The following is a 17613-nucleotide window of genomic DNA, read 5'->3' as shown; positions in this document are numbered from 1 at the left end:
CATATCTCTATTTTACTCTTACTACTGAATATTTTACTCTTGCTGTTGAATATTCTACTGCTGTTTGTACTGGTATGCTTAATTTACAATGTTCTTTGTCTATATGTATTGTGTATATATGTATCAAGTCTATATGTACTATGTATATATGTATCAAATCTGTATGAATCATGCTAATCATGCTGTATCCCTGCTTATACTACATCATGTATGTCTGTATTATGTTTGTTTGGAGCTTTTCTCCTGGGCTTCCACTGAAAACAGGCTCTTCTCAACCCATTGGAGACAGCTTATTAGCTGGCTGGATGGCCAGATGTTGCACTCAGGACTTAGGACAGAATCAGTAGAGTAGTCAGCACCAACAATGTAAAATAGTTCCTTTTTGCCTCTCACACAGAGCAACAAGAAAAGCATTTCATAAGGAATGCCATTGTTCATAACATTCAGTTTTTGAACTGGAGCTACCCAGGTAACCCAGCTAGACAAAACTAAATCCAGTAGAGTAAGAAATGGGCAGTCATGGCAGTGTGGTGATTTCCATTATATCCAGCTGTTTAGGCTTTAAGTAAAAATGTGTCTGTAGTCAGTTTCCACAAAGAAATAAATTAAAGCTTCTCAGTACTTTTAACAGATAAGGCAATAGTAGGCAGCTCCTGTCAGCAAATGGCAAACATCATTTGCTCATAGGTCATAGTGATTACTAGGCTGGCTGCCCTTGTGGATCATTTGAAGTCTAGCCAGTTTTATTTATAAAGATGAGAATTGAACCCTGGACCTTGGCTCTGTGAGCTAAGCACCTTAACCATTATACCAACCCTAGCCAAGTAACCCAGCTAGCTGGTTTCCTGTAATCTCAGTCTAACATCATAGCACCTCTGAGTAGAGTGATCAATATAGTAAAAAAAATGTTTTGTTGTTTTTTCATGAGGCTGCAAGCCAACAGAAACTATTGAAACACTGTAAACTTTGAGCAATAAGAAATAGCTCCTCTAGGGAGTGAACTGCAGCAGATGTGCAACAGTGTTACTAGCAATCTCTTCTTGATCATCTGACAGTAATCCATCCTATGTAACTTTCTCTGCAATAATTTAATTTATGGACTATGTGTCACAACAACTTCAACTAAAATGGATTCCTTCTGTGCTATTGAAAGTAATGTTCTTAAAACAGATTTGAAACTTAATACATTGACTAATGTGCTGAACGTAAAAGAACTGTTAGTGTCAGTGCTCTTTATGTATGACCATGCTGATAAAATTAACACTGGAATTTTTATACATATAGTGGAGTATTTTGATTTGGAGTGCAGGAAGTATCCGCTTGGGGTATTTTCAAAAATTCCCCCATTTTCTGGTGCAAGTCACATTTGTTCTAACTACCCAAAAAAACTATTCCTATGGTTTACAGCCTGAAAGATCTACTTGTATCTTTTTTCTTGCAGTTCCTTCTGAATTTAAATGATTCCTTTTAGGTTCAGTAAGCTTCAATTCTATAATTTTATTTACTTGTTTGAGTTATTCATTTTCACTGATAAATGTGTAGAAACACTTGTGGACCTCCCTACAGAACATCTCATTTACAAGTGAATAAGGGAAATTATGTCTGGAGGCTATTTTATTCCCTTTTTGGAAGTGCCCAGAGACCTACTAGCCCACCCTCTGACTGTTCTGCTCAGCCAAACGAAAGCAGACGTGAAGAAGGTCAAGAGCCTTCTCCCCAAAAAAGCAGATGTTCATCATGTTACACTGCTGCAGTCATTACACTTGGGTTATCCTGCCATCAGGCGGTTCCCCAGTCGGCCTGAGTTCCAAAGTCTTGGTCCGGCGTCGGTTGTTGTCGCCTCCTCTCTGACGTCAGTGCGACAGGGGTATATAAGATGCAGCCGATGCCATTTTCTTCAGTCTTTCTTGCCGCGTGGTGCCCGAAGCAAAAGCAGTTTGCAAGTGCCGGTTGGCCGTCTAATCCAGAACCAAAGTCTTCTACAAAGCTAAGTACCCCGTTGGGGAAACTTTTTCTTGCCTCAGACCGATGTCAGTAAAAGTTAATAATTGTATTTCTTGTGGGAAGCAAATACCACATAAGGATTTCCATTCCTATTGTATCCCATGCCTAGGCCCAGACCACGATGTCACTGGTTGTTGGTTTTGTGCTAGGTTTAACAAGCACACTATTAAACGTCGGTTTGATTTTGCCCGACATTATTTTGGTAGAAAATTCAATTATACCATGCCGTCGGAACTTCTGACGACTGGAATACACAAAAAGCGCAAAGACAAGGATAGGCATCAGAGGCCCAAAACTGACGACGAAGCCTCTTCTAGGCCAGTCGCCGGTTCTCTGGTTTTCAGTGAGGCGCCTTCGCAGCCCCTGACGACCGCTTCTGTAGAACCACAGGCCGCCTCTGACTCCCACGTGGGGATGGCCGGGCCTTCAGACGCTCAAGTTATTCAGCCTACCAAGACTAACCTTTCAGAGGGATCCTGAGTAGCTGAGCAACCCACAGCTTCAGAGGGTGTCTTCAGACCTACTCAGTTAAGCATTAAACCCTCAGCTAAGTCTAAGCCTCCTTTAAAATCAAAGAAACAAATACAGCATTCTCCAGGACAGGCCTCCATGCCTAAGAAACAAATGCTCAAAATGGCCGAAGACCTAATCACTCTGATCAGGGGTCCCAACCCCCTCCTGATAAAAGGCCTAGACAGGATGCAGACTATGACTCATCCAACCAGGTGTCCATCTCTTCTGATTCATCCTCAGACCTAGGATACTCACTACCCCCTTATGAGAATTCCGATGCTGAGGAATCAATTCCATCAGCCTCACCGCCTGAGCACTACTCCTTTGGGGAAACCCTACATACCATGAGGGAGCATTTCCACTGGGAAGGCCAGGATTACTCAGAATCCAAGAAAAGGCTCAGAGACTTCCTTTTATTACCTCAACACAGACCTCTTGCTATTCCGCCAGTGTTAGATATTGTGTATACTGAATCCAGCTTAAATCCTGATTCCTTACCTCCTGCCCTGGTTAAACCTGACAGATACTACAGAGTCCCTGACTCACATAAATTTCTGTATAAAAGCCCTGTAGCTGACCCTGAAACTATTTCTCAGGGACCCAAAGGAGTTAAGGCCTCTTCAGCCAAGAATCCAGTTCCCTCTGACAGAGATTCCAGAGCATTAGACAGATGGGGAAAGAAAGTATATACGTCTGCAACTTTAGCAATGAGAGCCTTAAATTGCCAGTTTCACATGCTAAAATATCAGCAATTTTTGCTGTCTCAGTTAAAACAAAAAATGCTTCCAGAATCAGATCCTCATAATTTTAAAGAAATGCAGGATTTATTGCATGCAGCTGAACAAGTGGGAAAGCATACTTTGCAATGTGGTTTTGATTCTCTAGAGGCCTCCTGCAGAGCAGCAATTACAGGCTCTGTCATTAGAAGACATACTTGGTTAAAAGAACATACGTTACCAGATCATGTTAAAGCAAAATTATTGGATGCACCTTTGCAGCAGGATGTGTTATTTGCAGTTAAGGCAGAAGAGATATTAAAGAAAATGGGGGATAAGGCAAAATCTATGCAAACGGTGAAGGATTTCGTACAGGTTCAGCCTCCTAGATTTAGCAGAAACTGGCCAACTAAGAATTGGTCCTTTCCAATTACAGACAGACCTCAAAGGGGAAGATACTGACGTCCAAGAGGTAGAGGACAAACACAAGGTCCTTACAGGCCTCGACAATGGGTTGCATCAGGCCAGAAAGAAGGGGAAGACAGGCCCCAACCATATAAAAAGCAGCTGCAATGACATCCCACTACAGCTGCCAAACAAATCCTTCTTAGCAGCCCCCTTGGGAGGAAAACTGGCACTCTTCTACCCCAATTGGCAAATGATCACCAAAGACAAATGGGTTCTCAACATTGTATTTCAATGTTACAGGTTCCACTTTCACACACTACCATGGTTAAAAGAAATGCCAAATCTGCCACCAAATCAATGGGCAGAGGCTCAAAAACAAATTACAGCACTCATGGATATGAGAGCTATTCAAAAGGTACCATCACAGGAGCAAGGACAAGGATTTTACTCAAGACTCTTTCTGGTACCCAGAAAGGACAAAGCCTGGAGGCCCATTCTGGATCTTTCATCTCTAAACACTTACCTGGATGTTCCGAAATTCAAAATGTTGACACTACAGCAGCTTCTTCCCATGCTGGGCAAGAAAGCTTGGCTTGTGACTTTGGACCTCAAGGAGGCATACCTGCATGTCCCTATCAGACAAAACTGCAGAAGATACCTTAGATTCATAGCTGGTTCAATGCACTACCAATTCTCTGCACTGCCCTTTTGCTTGTCTACTGCGCCCAGGGTCTTCACAAAGTGCCTGGCACCAGTAATTGCATTTTGCAGACAGAAAGGAATTCAGATTTACCCGTACCTGGACGACTGCCTGATTCAAGCAGAGAGCAAGGACATTTTTCTAAAGCATCTGGCGTTTGTAAAAAAGTTAAGTTGCCTGGGGTACACAGTAAATGAAAAAAAATCAAAACTAGTGCCCTCACAAGAGATTATATTCCTGGGTGCCAGCTTGAACACAACGGCCCAGATGGCTTATCTCATGCCAGACAAGCAAGGACAACTGACTCAATACTTTCAATTGATGGCAGCAAAGACCCAACTCCCTGCAAGAAAAATTCTGCAGGCCTTGGGTTACATGGCGTCCTGCATACTACTAATTCCATATGCCAGACTGCATATGAGGAAACTGCAATGGTATCTAAAGAATGTATGGTCTCAACACTGTCAAAGTTTGGAAACAGTTATACCACTAATCCCTTGCCTTCAACAGGAGTTTCAATGGTGGGCTCAAGCTTGTCACCTCAACAAGGGACAGCCTTTTACACAACCCACAGCCAGGCAAACACTGACAAACAGATGCATCGGATTACGCCTGGGGGGAGCACACATGGCAGGAAAATGTATTCAGGGCACGTGGCCCGCAGAACAAAGACATCTTCACATCAATCAAAAAGAGATGCTAGCTGTACAAAATAGCTTTCAAGGACCTGCTGCATCCAGGACAACTACTGCTAAAGACAGACACCACAGTTATGTGGTACATAAACAAGCAAGGGGGCACTCACTCCTACCCTCTATGCAGACAAGCCATGACCTTGTGGAACACAGCTATAAACCTTCAAGTACATCTGCAAGAACAATTCCTGCCAGGAGAGAAAAACACACTGGCAGGCGACTTAAGCAGAAACATCATGGATCCCCACGAATGGGAATTGAATCCACAAACATTCAGAATGATAACACAGAAATGGTGGAGCCCGGACATAGATCTGTTTGCATCCCCAATAAACTGCCAGCTACAATAATTCTGCACAAGGAGTTACCATCCACAAGCATGGAAAGTGGATGCCCTCTCATTCAGCTGGGAGAACCTGCAAGTATACGCTTTCCCACCACTACCTCTCCTGCCAAAGGTACTCATAAAAGCCAGGCAAGAAGAGCCAAAGATGATCCTGATTGCACCAGACTGGCCACGCCAGCACTGGTACCCAATCTTAAGGAGCTTAGCACAAGAACCACCCTGGATTTTGCCTCAAATCCCACATCTGCTGACTCAGCACAACAATCAAATACTACACAGCCAGCTAAAGACCTTAAACTTAGCTGCATGGAAGATTCCTTAGTCAAGCAAGCAATGCCTCTCTCCAAAGCTGTTATGGATGTCATTCTGGAGACTAGAAGGCCTAGTACCAGGAAAGCCTATTCGGATAAATGGAAGAGAATTCTGTGCCTGGAACCAAGCTCACAGCCTTGACCCTCTTGTCCCAAACATTCCTCAGATACTACAATACTTAACTGAGATGCCGGACAAAGGTCTCTCCTTTTCATCCATCAAGATCCACGCCTCTGCCATCTCTGCTCATTACAACACGGATCCACCAATTTTCTCTAATCCTCTGTTAAAACAGTACCTCAGAGGGTCTAAAAACATAAGACCGCCCCGTAGAGCACCTACTCCAACTTGGGACCTCAACTTTGTTTTGGAAAAACTAACTTTACCTCCTTTTGAGCCAGCTAACACAGCAGAATTAAAATATATCTCTTGGAAAACTGCTCTGCTCCTGGCAATAACATCAGCATGTAGAGTTTCAGAATTACAGGCACTAATGGCAGTGGAGCCTTTCCTCATTTTCCACCAGGACAGGGTGTCTTTAAGTACTAACCCTACGTTTATGCCAAAGGTGGTATCCAGTGTGGCTCTAAACCAAACTATTCACCTGCCAACTTTTTATCCTAAACCAAAGAATAAAGGGGAGAGACTACTGCACTCTTTGGACATTCGCAGACAGTTACGCTTCTACTTGGACAAAACCAAAGCTTTCAGAAAATCTGAGCAATTACTGGTAGCATATGCTGCAGGAGCACAGGGGAAAGCCATTTCAAAACAGACTATTTCAAAATGGATAGGACATTGTATACGTTTCTGCTACAAATACCATGGAAAACCTGTACCTAGCAGCATTAGATCTCACTTCACCCGGGCAACAGCCACTTCAACTGCCTACCTCAGGGAGTACCTACCAAGGATATCTTGGAAGCAGCAACTTGGAGTTCTGTACATACCTTCACCAAGCATTACCATCTGCCTCTATACTCTAAATCCAGAGCTGGCTTCACCACTGCAGTGCTGCAGGGCCTTATAGCCACCCCTAATGCCTTATAGAACCAGCCACCCTACATCAGCTTTGGGATTCTACCCAAGTGTAATGACTGCAGAAGTGTAACACGATGAACATAGTACAGTTTTGTACCTACCATAAATGTAGATGTTCGAGTGTATACACTGCTGCAGTCCAGGTTACCCTCCCTCCTTCCCCTCTTACTGGCTGGTACATACCTATGTCTTCTACCCTTACTACCTATGGGGAGTATTTGCTGGTAGCTGTAAGTTGTTTTTTGCTTTTCTTATGTATGTTTTATTAGCAATTGGAATTGCCTACCTATTTAGAGGCACCTGACATCTGGGGCAAGCAAAACTGAAGAAAATGGCGTTGGCTGCATCTTGTATACCCCTGTCGCACTGACGTCCGGTAGGAGGCGACAGCAACCGACGCCAGACCAAGACTTTGGAACTCAGGCCGACTGGGGAACTGCCTGATGGCAGGATAGCCCGAGTGTAATGACTGCAGCAGTGTATACACTCGAACATCTACATTTATGGTAGGTACAAAACTGTACTTTCAGGAGGTCCCATCAGACCAGAGAGGATTCGGAGTTTACTCCCAGTTGTTCCTGCCAACAGTAACAAAGGACCTCAGAGTCATTCTCGACTTAAGTCGATTGAACCAGTTAGTGAAGAAGGCTTCCTTCCAGATGTTCTCAATGCACTCCATTCTGCTGTGCCTTCAGGCACTTTGGATCTTCAAGATTCCTTTCTGCATATAAAGTAACTAAGTCATTGAGAAGATACCTCCATCTCCAGGTAGGAGTAATAATTATCAGTTTCATGCCCTGCCTTTTGGACCTGGCACAGCCCCCACCAGCTGTTTACCAAATGCATGGCTCCCATTGCAGCTCACATGGTACTACTTGAGTATGGGTTTTTCTGAATCTAGATGCTTGACTCCTGGCAGCCCCTACTATGCATTAGCACCTTATTGCAAGGCAATACTTGCCCCATCTCCGTCTGTTCTTGGAGATCACAGTCATTTAGCCATATCAAAACATAGTCCAGTTGGACACTCTGAACCAAACAGCAAAACTGCCCCAGAAAAGATTTCTTCCATAGTCAGAGAAATTCTAATTGGCACAAGAACCCCCCCCCCATCTTCTGCTGCCACCAAACTCAAGGTGTTAGGACTCTTGGCATCTACAACCCCTCACATGGAGGATGGAGGGGTGTTGCCCCCCTGCAAATACATTGAAAAATGTGACAAAATGTAAGGACATAGAAAACAATTGAAAAATATGACAACATTGCAACATTTTTAATTTTTTTGTGGGGGGGGGGCAAGCCCTCTGCTAGTTATATATACCATCTCTGAGGTTGTGCAGCAGTGTGGAAAGGATATAAACCCTTCCCTAGTAGAAGTTCAGTTTTGTCAGTATTTTGTAGCTTCAGTCTTTTTCAGTGTCACTCATTACTTTACAGTCTTTTTGTGTCAGTCTTTTTGCTGTTGACCTGCCCCCCCCCCCGCACCCCCAGCTAATTAAATATCCCAACTCTGAGATCGCACTACAGTGAAGAAAATGGTAAATCTTCCATTCTGCGCTGTTTGGCGATCTCGGTTCTAAGTGTTCGAAGTTTCAAACCTTTGATCATATGGTCTCGGCCATATGGGTTTTGAAGTTTTGACACTTTAATAAAACAAAGTGGGCCCATATATAGACACACGTACACATGTACAGCAAACTCCCTTTTGTCTGGCCTCTCTCTAACTGGCCTGCCTTTAACCAGCCATCACATTTCTGCCATAGCCCTAGCAAATGACAACAGAGAACACGTCCGCCTCCTCTGGGCTAAATAATGCCAGACGTGAGTTTTAGACTTCATATTCATTAGAAAAATGCATACTAACACAAATTATGTTTTTCTAGCTGCGTTATAACCTAGAAATGCTGTTTTGTATGCATTTTCTGATTAACCAGATTTGTTTATCCAGCCTAAGGTCCAGTCCCTGTGAGACCGGATAAGAGGGAGTCTACTGTGTATATAAATATACATACATACACACACACAAACACACACACACACACACACACACACACACACACAAACACACACACACACACACACACACATGTAGAGATAGACAGTTTAGCATAACCAGTCACCTAGCATTTTTTTTGAGAAGTGGGAGGAAACCATGCTACCCAAAGAAAGACCCACAGAGTCATGGGTAGGGCACAGAGACTGCAAACAGACAGTGACCAGATGTCAGGATTGAAATCCAGACCCTGGAGCTGTGACATATAGATCCTGTCAAGGAGACACTGTGCTGTCCAGGTGTAATCTTATTTGTGTTTCTTGTCTTCTTTTTTCCTGTTTACTTTTTCGCCTGCTGATATAAATTTGTCATTGATTTGCTGAGTCATCAGGATGCATGGAGCTACCACTAAGCCAGCCATTCTTTCCTCACTTACTGTACTCCGTTGATCTTGGACATAATCCTTCATCAGATGGGCTTCCTGAGACATACTGGTAGCTACATACTGTTTAGTACCAGAGTACAGAGGAGTCCAAGAGAAGCAGCAGAGATAGGAGCCATTATTTGGAAACTGCTGTCAAAGTCCCTAGCCAGGCAAGAGGAAAGCGCAGTGACCTCACTATGTCTGTGCACTGTAGTGCAGCTCCTCGTGCTGCATGTCTTAATCTTTCTCCTCAGCTGGACATGTGCCTTTCTGGCCGTTGGTCACCATCTGAATTTGCGTGAGGAGGGCTAGTTTTCAACTGCCTTCCCCTTGCATTGACATGCAGGCTGACAGCCACAACAAACTAACCTCCCCAAACCCCAGCTTAAACAGACTGCCTAGTCCATACCCAAATCCAGATCACTGGCAGTGCAGTAAGTAATCCTACCTTGCTATATTATCATGACACCTCAATTTCCTTCTTTTTGAAGACTATAGTCAGCTGGTTCATGGAAATATTTTGTGTTCTGAGCTGTGTTGTAATTGTTTTGCTAGCGTTGCTGAATTTATGAGCGGCGTGAATAGCCTGTATGATATTTCATGGTTTGGATGTACAACTGTTGAGTTTTTTGTCAAATTTTTGGGGACTTCATAGTTAGTATGACCGCTCCCCCCAGCACACACACACGCACACACAAGTGAACATGCATATCACAGCTACCACCTATGAACCTCATCTGGATATGGCATTGAAAGTGTTGAAGTATTTCCATGGAACAGGCTTCTTCTCAAGTTGACTACTGCCTTAAATACTCTATAACTTTTTTTTTTTTTTTTTTAGTAATGATGCATTTTGAGTCTTCATCCCCATGTGCTGTATGCTTTTCACTTTACCACATGTTTAGGTACTAGTTGAAATTGACCCTTGGCATTATTCCTCTATGTCCACCATCTGCTATGTCATACTTCACTCCTGTTCACCTGTCATTTATCTGCAGTCCATCACTGCTGCATACCAGTGTCTAGCACTGACTTTTTTTGTATTTTATTTTTTTTTTAATTTACGTTCTGTAAACTGCCTCTATTTAAACTGTGAGGCCTGGACATTTTCTTCCTCAAGTGTTGGCATCTGACTTCTCTTACCCTTTTTGGTGGTAAGTTACTTGTATGTATTTTCAGAAAGGTATGCAATATTTTATTTTATTGATGTATTACTGTTGCTTGTTTAAGCAGAGAAAGCAGTACTTATTGGATTAATTCTGCTGAGTTTTAGTATGGGATTGGATTTCCATACACAAGTTGTATGGTTCAAATATATTTTAAACACTACATTTTCTTCCTGTCCTTGTAGTCAAAAATCCATGCTGCAAGAAGTCTGAGTGAGATTGCCATTGACCTGACTGAAACTGGAACATTAAAAACCTCTAAACTGGCCAACATGGGGAGCAAAGGCAAGATAATCAGTGGTAGCAGTGGAAGCCTGTTGTCCTCAGGTAAGATACCCGTGAAATACTTCTGACCTTGTAACGTGTACATTTATTTTAAAGTATGTTGTCCTGTGGTAAGAGACCTATGACATAAATCTAACCCTGTAATGTGTACATTTATTTTAAAGCCTGTTGTCCTCGGGTGAGATACCTATGACATATTTTGCAGGCTTACTTCCCCAAGAAGACTTTTTTAAGTTAGCATATGTCTAATTTTCTGCAGTTCATCAGTTGACACTACAATTGGATATCACTTACAGTACTTCTTTTACATATTTGTCATTTTTGAAGTAGTCTGACATTTTTATGTACTAGCCTAGTTTTCCACATGGTGTCTGCACATGTTCACAAACAGTAACCTAGCTCCTAAGGACACCATACAAAATTTTGCATCTCCTGGAATTTAGACCCTGTATTCTTCCCAAAATGTTATAACAAAGGAGAGTATACTCTGAATTCATTAAACATTCTCTGCATTTATTGGCTGTCACAGACAACTTAGATTTTATTTGCACAAGACTAAAGATTTTAAGAGAACTGTTCAGCTGTTTGTAGCTTTTTCTAAAGCCAGGTTAGGCCAGAGTGTTTTTAAAATCACACTGTCAAGGTGGCTTTCAGATTATATAGCTTTTGTCTAAGACAAGTTGGGTCATTCTTTAACCAAGAGATCATTCAACAAGGTCTGTTGCTACTTCTACTGCCTTTATGCATAGAGTTCCTGTCAGTGAAATTTGTACTGCATCAGCTTGGTCCATGGTAAACATATTCATATCCCATTACAAACCAGGTGTACAGTCAAGATCCCATACGTCTTTTGGCTCCACATCTTGGTCACATCTTGGTATGAGGTATTAGGTATTTCCTTTTATGGAATAATGAAAATTTGTTTATTGATGAGTAGGGAAACTAAATCAAAGGTATTTTGGAGGTAGAGAGGATTAGGGGTAGGGGAGGAGTCAGAGCACTGGATCCACAGCTTCTAAAAGATACAGAGGTTGGGTCCAATAACCCAAAGGTTGAACCAGCTGAAAAGAAGACAACATGGATGTGTCAGTATGGTGAGTAAATAATTTTCATTTTTACCTGCCTCACTGAGTTTATGCTGGTTACCACTTTGATCGTAAAATAAAATGTGTTTTTATTGGATGGGACATGCAGTAATATATGCTGCCAACCTTTTTTCTTACAGTGATATTACCTTTCTTGTTACCATGGCCATTGTTAGCTACGCATGTAGGTATTCTAGAATTATTATTAAACATCAGACAAAGAACCACTCCATTAAAGAAAACAGTTTTGGTTTTACTGCCTCAAAACTTGAGTCTGCTCATAATTCTTTGTCAAAGTTCCTTGTAGAATCCTTTTCTTCACCTTTGGATGCATGGAATGTAGAGGCAAAGACATTGTGATTTTCTTCTTTATACTGGATTATGCATGTCTGAATTGAAACCTGAGACCAGGCAGACATAATCTTAATGTCTTTGTTAGCCAGTCTGCTATTCTCCTCATAATGACCCTACTTTATGTAACCTTATTAGGGCATCACTTTGTCACTAAAAATCACCTGATACTATACTACAGTGTATTTTATATTAAGTAAGGCTGCTTGGTCCTTCATCTGCTCAGGACAGTGCACATTGCTAGAAGAGTGGAAATATCAATCAGGGCAGGGAAGTTAGCCTGCTCACTCTGCATTAGTCAGCTTTTGCCCAAGCAGCTGTATGCTGACAGACATAACTGCCATCTTGATAAGAAAGCTGTAGTCCTTTCATTGAGCCGATGCTGCCAGCAGTAACTCAGGATTGTAAGCTGTTTGAGTAACTCATGCTAATCAGAGTATCTGAAATGTACGCTTCTTTTAAGAGGTAGTTCTCCTTACCCCTCAAGCAATACCTCTCAACTGTCCAGAATTTTGCCTCATATTTTTGGTCTATTACTCATAAAATTTGTGGTTTTCTGACAAAACACTGGGATGATCTGAGGATTGAAGTCACTAAATGACATACATTTGAGTTTCAGACTTTAGATCCTTCAGAAAATGTATGTTAACACAGACCCTGTGCAACTTTAAGTTTATAAGAGCAATATTTAAAACCTGTCCCTATTTTTGGGCCTTTGTACCCTTGTTTTGTCAGGCTTTGTCCAGATTTCTTGCACTAAGAGGTTGTGAGGTATGCCCCAAAGTCTTGTTTAAGAAAGTTCTATCTGGTAAAATGGAAGAAGATTTGCATTTTGCGAAAAAAGAGGAAAGGGACCCAATTAGAAGAAGAGGTATCCTTCATTCTGTCTTACCTGTCAATCTCCTTTGAGGCTGTTCATCTTTCAGTTTTTTTTAACCTAATTCTCTGATGATAGGGGTCATTTGGTTGTCCTCATGCAGTTGAGATGTTGCTTGGGCAGACCAGTTATTTTATTGTCTGCACAGGATAAGGAGAGTCAACAACAGGTATCTAATCAAATCCTTGCCTAGTGGCAGGCGAACTCTTCAGTCTTCTATGAGAACAAAGGAAAGTCACTGAAGGAACATGTTAGAACACACACACTACTAGGGCAGCCTCTACTTCACTGCTCTTCTTTTGGACATGTATTGACCCAGAGCATTTATGAGGCAGCCCTCTTCATCATCCATACTTTCGAAGACATTATAATTTGGATGTACACTCCAGAGAGAAAGCAAAATTCAGGGCAGCTGTTCAGGAGGAGCGACTCTGGATGAAGTACCTGAGCCTATCAACCTTTGTGTTCCTCCTCCTTGCTTCTGATTTAGCTGTCGGACTCTCCCATATGTCTGGAATTCTGTTGCAGCAGTGATCCTGCTCAAGAGTCAGCTGTTATGGTGAGATCACAGAGAATTGTATTAAGATCAGAACAGCAAACACAAAGGTGACTGGTCCTGTCACACATCATGGTATGCACCATGCTTGTCTCGAAATAAGTTCTTGTCATTTAGGTTTCTGCCAGTAACAAAATGGTTGTTGTCTGGGCCATGTTTCATCACTGAGGATGCTTGGAAAAGTGTTTATGGATATGTGAGATTCTGCTGTCTCGTAGCTTACACTCAACCGTAAATTATTTCCTTTCAAGACACAGGAGGAGGTGGTATGTCAGCAACAATTTTAAACCTAAGAGCAACATTTCTGTAAGCAATGTTGATGAGGTAAGCATAAAAAGGGCAGTAAATAAACAGTGCAGCAGAATTCCTAGAGAGGCAAATTGGCATTAAATTATTTGATGCAAAGAAGGGCGTAGAGAGATGCAACCTGCATTTTTTTAGATTTGTCACATTATTATTTTATACTCCATTTGATTTTTGACATGCTTATTTAGTCCAGACCTATCTAGAAAGGCATGTTAAGTTTTGATTCTTTGTAGAGTTGTACATCAGTCACTTTCAGAAACTTGACAAAAAAAAAACGTTCTTCAAATTAATGGCATTGTTGTAATCCATTTGATAAACACATATACTTGAGCTGTATGTAAAACCAGTGAACATGGTATGGGGAAAGGTTTACAAGACTTTTTAGTAATCCAGGAGTCCTACTGTCCCAATTTAAATTGGTCTTTTTTTCTCAAGAGAAGAAATTGTATTTTTGTCTGGAGAAGCCTGATTCCTCCACTGCATGATACAGTAGTAGATAAAGAACACGCAGCCTTTGGTATAATATATGCTGCATGATGTACTGCGTATAATAGTGTTAAACTGTGTTTAAACATTTATATATAACTGTATATGTAAATTTAGAAGGGTTTGTTGCCACTGCTTGGTCAACACTACAATATTATGCAGAAGCATACATTTATACTTTGAAAATAAATGCTTTAAAAAAGTACCAAAGCCAGTATGTGGCATAGTCAGATAGATTTTTTTTTTTTTTACATACTGTACCTTTGTGGTGAAAACTGGAGCAGAACCAGAGTGGAAGGCATGAGGCAAAACCTGATCCATTCCCTTGCTGAAGTGGGACACTATAAAGATGTAGAATTTAACCTCTAAAATGTAAGTCAGCAGAGATTTCAGTGTGGCACCAGTGGAATTAGTCTGTTAATGCACACACTGGTCTTTTAGGAGAGGCATAGAGTATCAGTTATCCCTTGCAGCAGCATTTATTGCATGGGTTAAACTGTTAATCATTGCCTTATAAAAAGCATGGTCTACTTTGCAATTGCTGTTTCGCAGAAATGCATTTTGGGATAAGGAACACCTAACATTACCAGCTTTTTGTTGTGAATGAGAACATGTAATATTGAAGCAAAGACAAATAAAGCAGCATGTCGATAAAATAGTTTGCACAACACACAAAAGTATGTGTTATCCTACACTAGTAGTATGTCTCAGGTACACTGTTAGGCACCAAGTATGCTTCTTTTAACCAGGTCCATTGCATAGAGGGAGAAAGCCCTGAATATGCTGCATATCTACTACTATCCTGGGTACCTGTAGGAACTGTCCTTGAAAGATAGGAGTGCATAGCCACTGCCAGTTCACCCATCCAGGGGGTAGGGATGCAGCTGTGGCTCACCACACAGGTGACACCTAGTGGGAGCACTGGATGTCACCCAGTGAGAGTGCAAGTTCCATTCCACCTTCCCACATGGGTAACCCCCTTCTCAGTATCCTGCTGTAAAGCCTAGCACTTCATAGCAGTGACTGTTGACCTATTTATGATACAAACCCTGCTCTTCAGTAGAGAGGTCATGGCCTTTGCAGTGCTTTCAGGCATAAAAAAAAGAGGATGGCATGCGCTGACATAGTCTGAAGATCACAGGTATGCAGTCTGTACAGAGAGGATGTCAGCCTGGGCCTTTGTATAGACAGAGCTGTAGGATATGGGCTAGTTGTGCAGAAGTGAGCCTGTGCCACTTTCCGATGTGTAGTACATTGTCTGCAAAAGTGATCCTACTCAAACACCTACTGTTGTGGTGAGTTTTCACAAAACTGTATTAAACCGTTTATATAATTTGTACTGTTGCGCGCTCTCTCTCCCCCTCTCCATCTCTCTCTCTCTAGTGAAGTTGAATGTTAAGGGTAAATAATTCATGTTTTGGTTTTGCATGTGAGATGTGCCAGGATAAGCTGTACAGCAGACTGATATAGTGTCCAGGTATTGCAGAAATGTGTTTCTTCATGTGGCTGCCAGATTTCAAATTACATTACTTTTGGTTTTCCACAACCCAATAATGGAGTCTGTGAAATAGGGCAAGCTATCAATGAGAGATGAGACCACAGGAATGTTTTGCGGGGTCTGTGATCCTGGACCCCATGCAGCTCGACTGTAGAGGTGGCCTTGTTATTGAGGACTTCCTCAGAGCAATCTTGAGCCCCATTAAGCAGAACTTTGTTTTTACATTAGCACTTGTTGCTTTGTGGGTGCTTGGCAACATAATGAGAAACAGAAGGAAATTTTGAAATAAAATAAATTGCATGCTGTTTGATATTATGAATGGCTTTCAGAATGCTGAAAAAGACACAAAAGGATTGTTTCTCAGAGGCTTACGCACGTGCAAAAGCTTTGCAAATGGTTATCCTTGTTATTCTTCACTTTATTTTTAGATGTTTAAATAAATGTCTTTAGTTCATCTGGTGTGTTACTTGTGACATCTGCTGTGGGACCAATGCAAACTATTTTCATATGTTATGAGAAACCATATATGTGTGTGTGTGTGTGTGTGTGTGTGTATATATATATATATATATATATATATGTGTGTGTGTGTGTGTGTGTGTATATCTATATATATCTATATATATGTGTGTGTGTGTGTGTGTGTGTGTGTGTGTGTGTATATATATATATATATATATATATATATATATATATATATATATATATATATATAAACAGAAAATGCTGGGAACAGAACCTGCACGCACCTAAGATGTGATTAGAATGTATGTCTGTTAGATGTTGTTTTTCTTTTGGCTTTTCCCAGTTCGGGGTCGCCACAGTGGAACTCCGTTCTGCTATTGACTGGCAGTAGATTTTTTACAGGGGCCGAGGTGCCAGCTCGACGCCCAACCTTCAATGAAGGCACGCCCATTCTACGCATGTCTTTCAAACCCCACTCGACTGCGGGGAGGACACGCAGACTCCATACAGAAGGCGCTCCAACCGAGAATCTAATGGGAGAACCACTTGCTGTGAGGCAACAATGTTACCGTTTTACCACCGCGGCTTTAGATAAAAACTGAAAATGAAATTCTTGTTGTAAAACAGATCCTATCTATGCTGCTTTGAGTCTTCGTGGTCATGACAACCAGGCCTAAGGAGGAATCTAGGTTGGTGCTGCACTGCACTGGATCCTGATTTTAACTGGCAGACTACAGACTCCTTGTTGTGTATGCTTGAGTGTAAAGCTCAAGTAATGTTCATGTCAATGAAAAGGGACAGACGTTAATAACGTGAGCAAGCGTTCACCTCCCTTTCATTTTTTTCATGGTAGAACATTCGTATCTCTGATCCCATGAAGTTTAGAAGGCTGTGGTTTTATCCCTACACCAGCTGCTTGGATCATGTTCCAGTACTGACAGTAGAGTGCAATATTAGTGGATGCTGTACTACAGGGGCGCTGTCTTTCAAAAGAGGTGTTAAACCTGAGTTTAGAGACTGTTCAGGTGGATGTAAAAGATTGTAAAAACCATACTAGACATATGCCTACTGGTACTAACCTGGTCATCAACATTAATTAAGCAAATAAATAGGAAAAAGCATGAAGAAGAGAGCTGAAAAATTAATAAAACTATATGCAGTTTAGTTCCAGAAACAGCTTGCTGAAAATTTGACAAACTTTTGAAGGAGACAGTTGTTCTGCTGCACGACAGTTAAGTGTAGTGTTTGCACAATTCAACTAAAACGTGTCTCTGCTGAGAAAAGTAGATTAACAAATGATAGAACACACAAGAATCATTTTGTTCATAGCGATTATCATTACAATCCCTTTATAAGCAAGGTAGACTGGTTTAGCAAGTCCACCAT

At 41.5% G+C, this 17613-nt stretch overlaps 1 protein-coding gene across 4 annotated transcripts in view; it reads left to right on the top strand.

The window, feature by feature from the left end:
- Positions 1-17613, top strand: part of FRMD4A (FERM domain containing 4A) — a 1911200-nt gene that overhangs the window by 1594365 nt on the left and 299222 nt on the right. For all 4 annotated transcript variants that reach the window (XM_044087941.1, XM_044087942.1, XM_044087944.1 and 1 more), the window contains exon 14: positions 10504-10645. In XM_044087941.1, the coding sequence (XP_043943876.1) occupies positions 10504-10645 (142 nt within the window). The remainder of the gene's footprint in view (positions 1-10503; positions 10646-17613) is intronic.

The sequence above is a fragment of the Protopterus annectens genome, chromosome 11.part0 (genome assembly GCF_019279795.1).
Source record: "Protopterus annectens isolate FY-2018-M chromosome 11.part0, PAN1.0, whole genome shotgun sequence".
NCBI lineage: Eukaryota > Metazoa > Chordata > Ceratodontiformes > Protopteridae > Protopterus > Protopterus annectens.
Note: the sequence above shows the minus strand (reverse complement) of the source record. Positions and strands in the feature narration are given on the sequence as shown.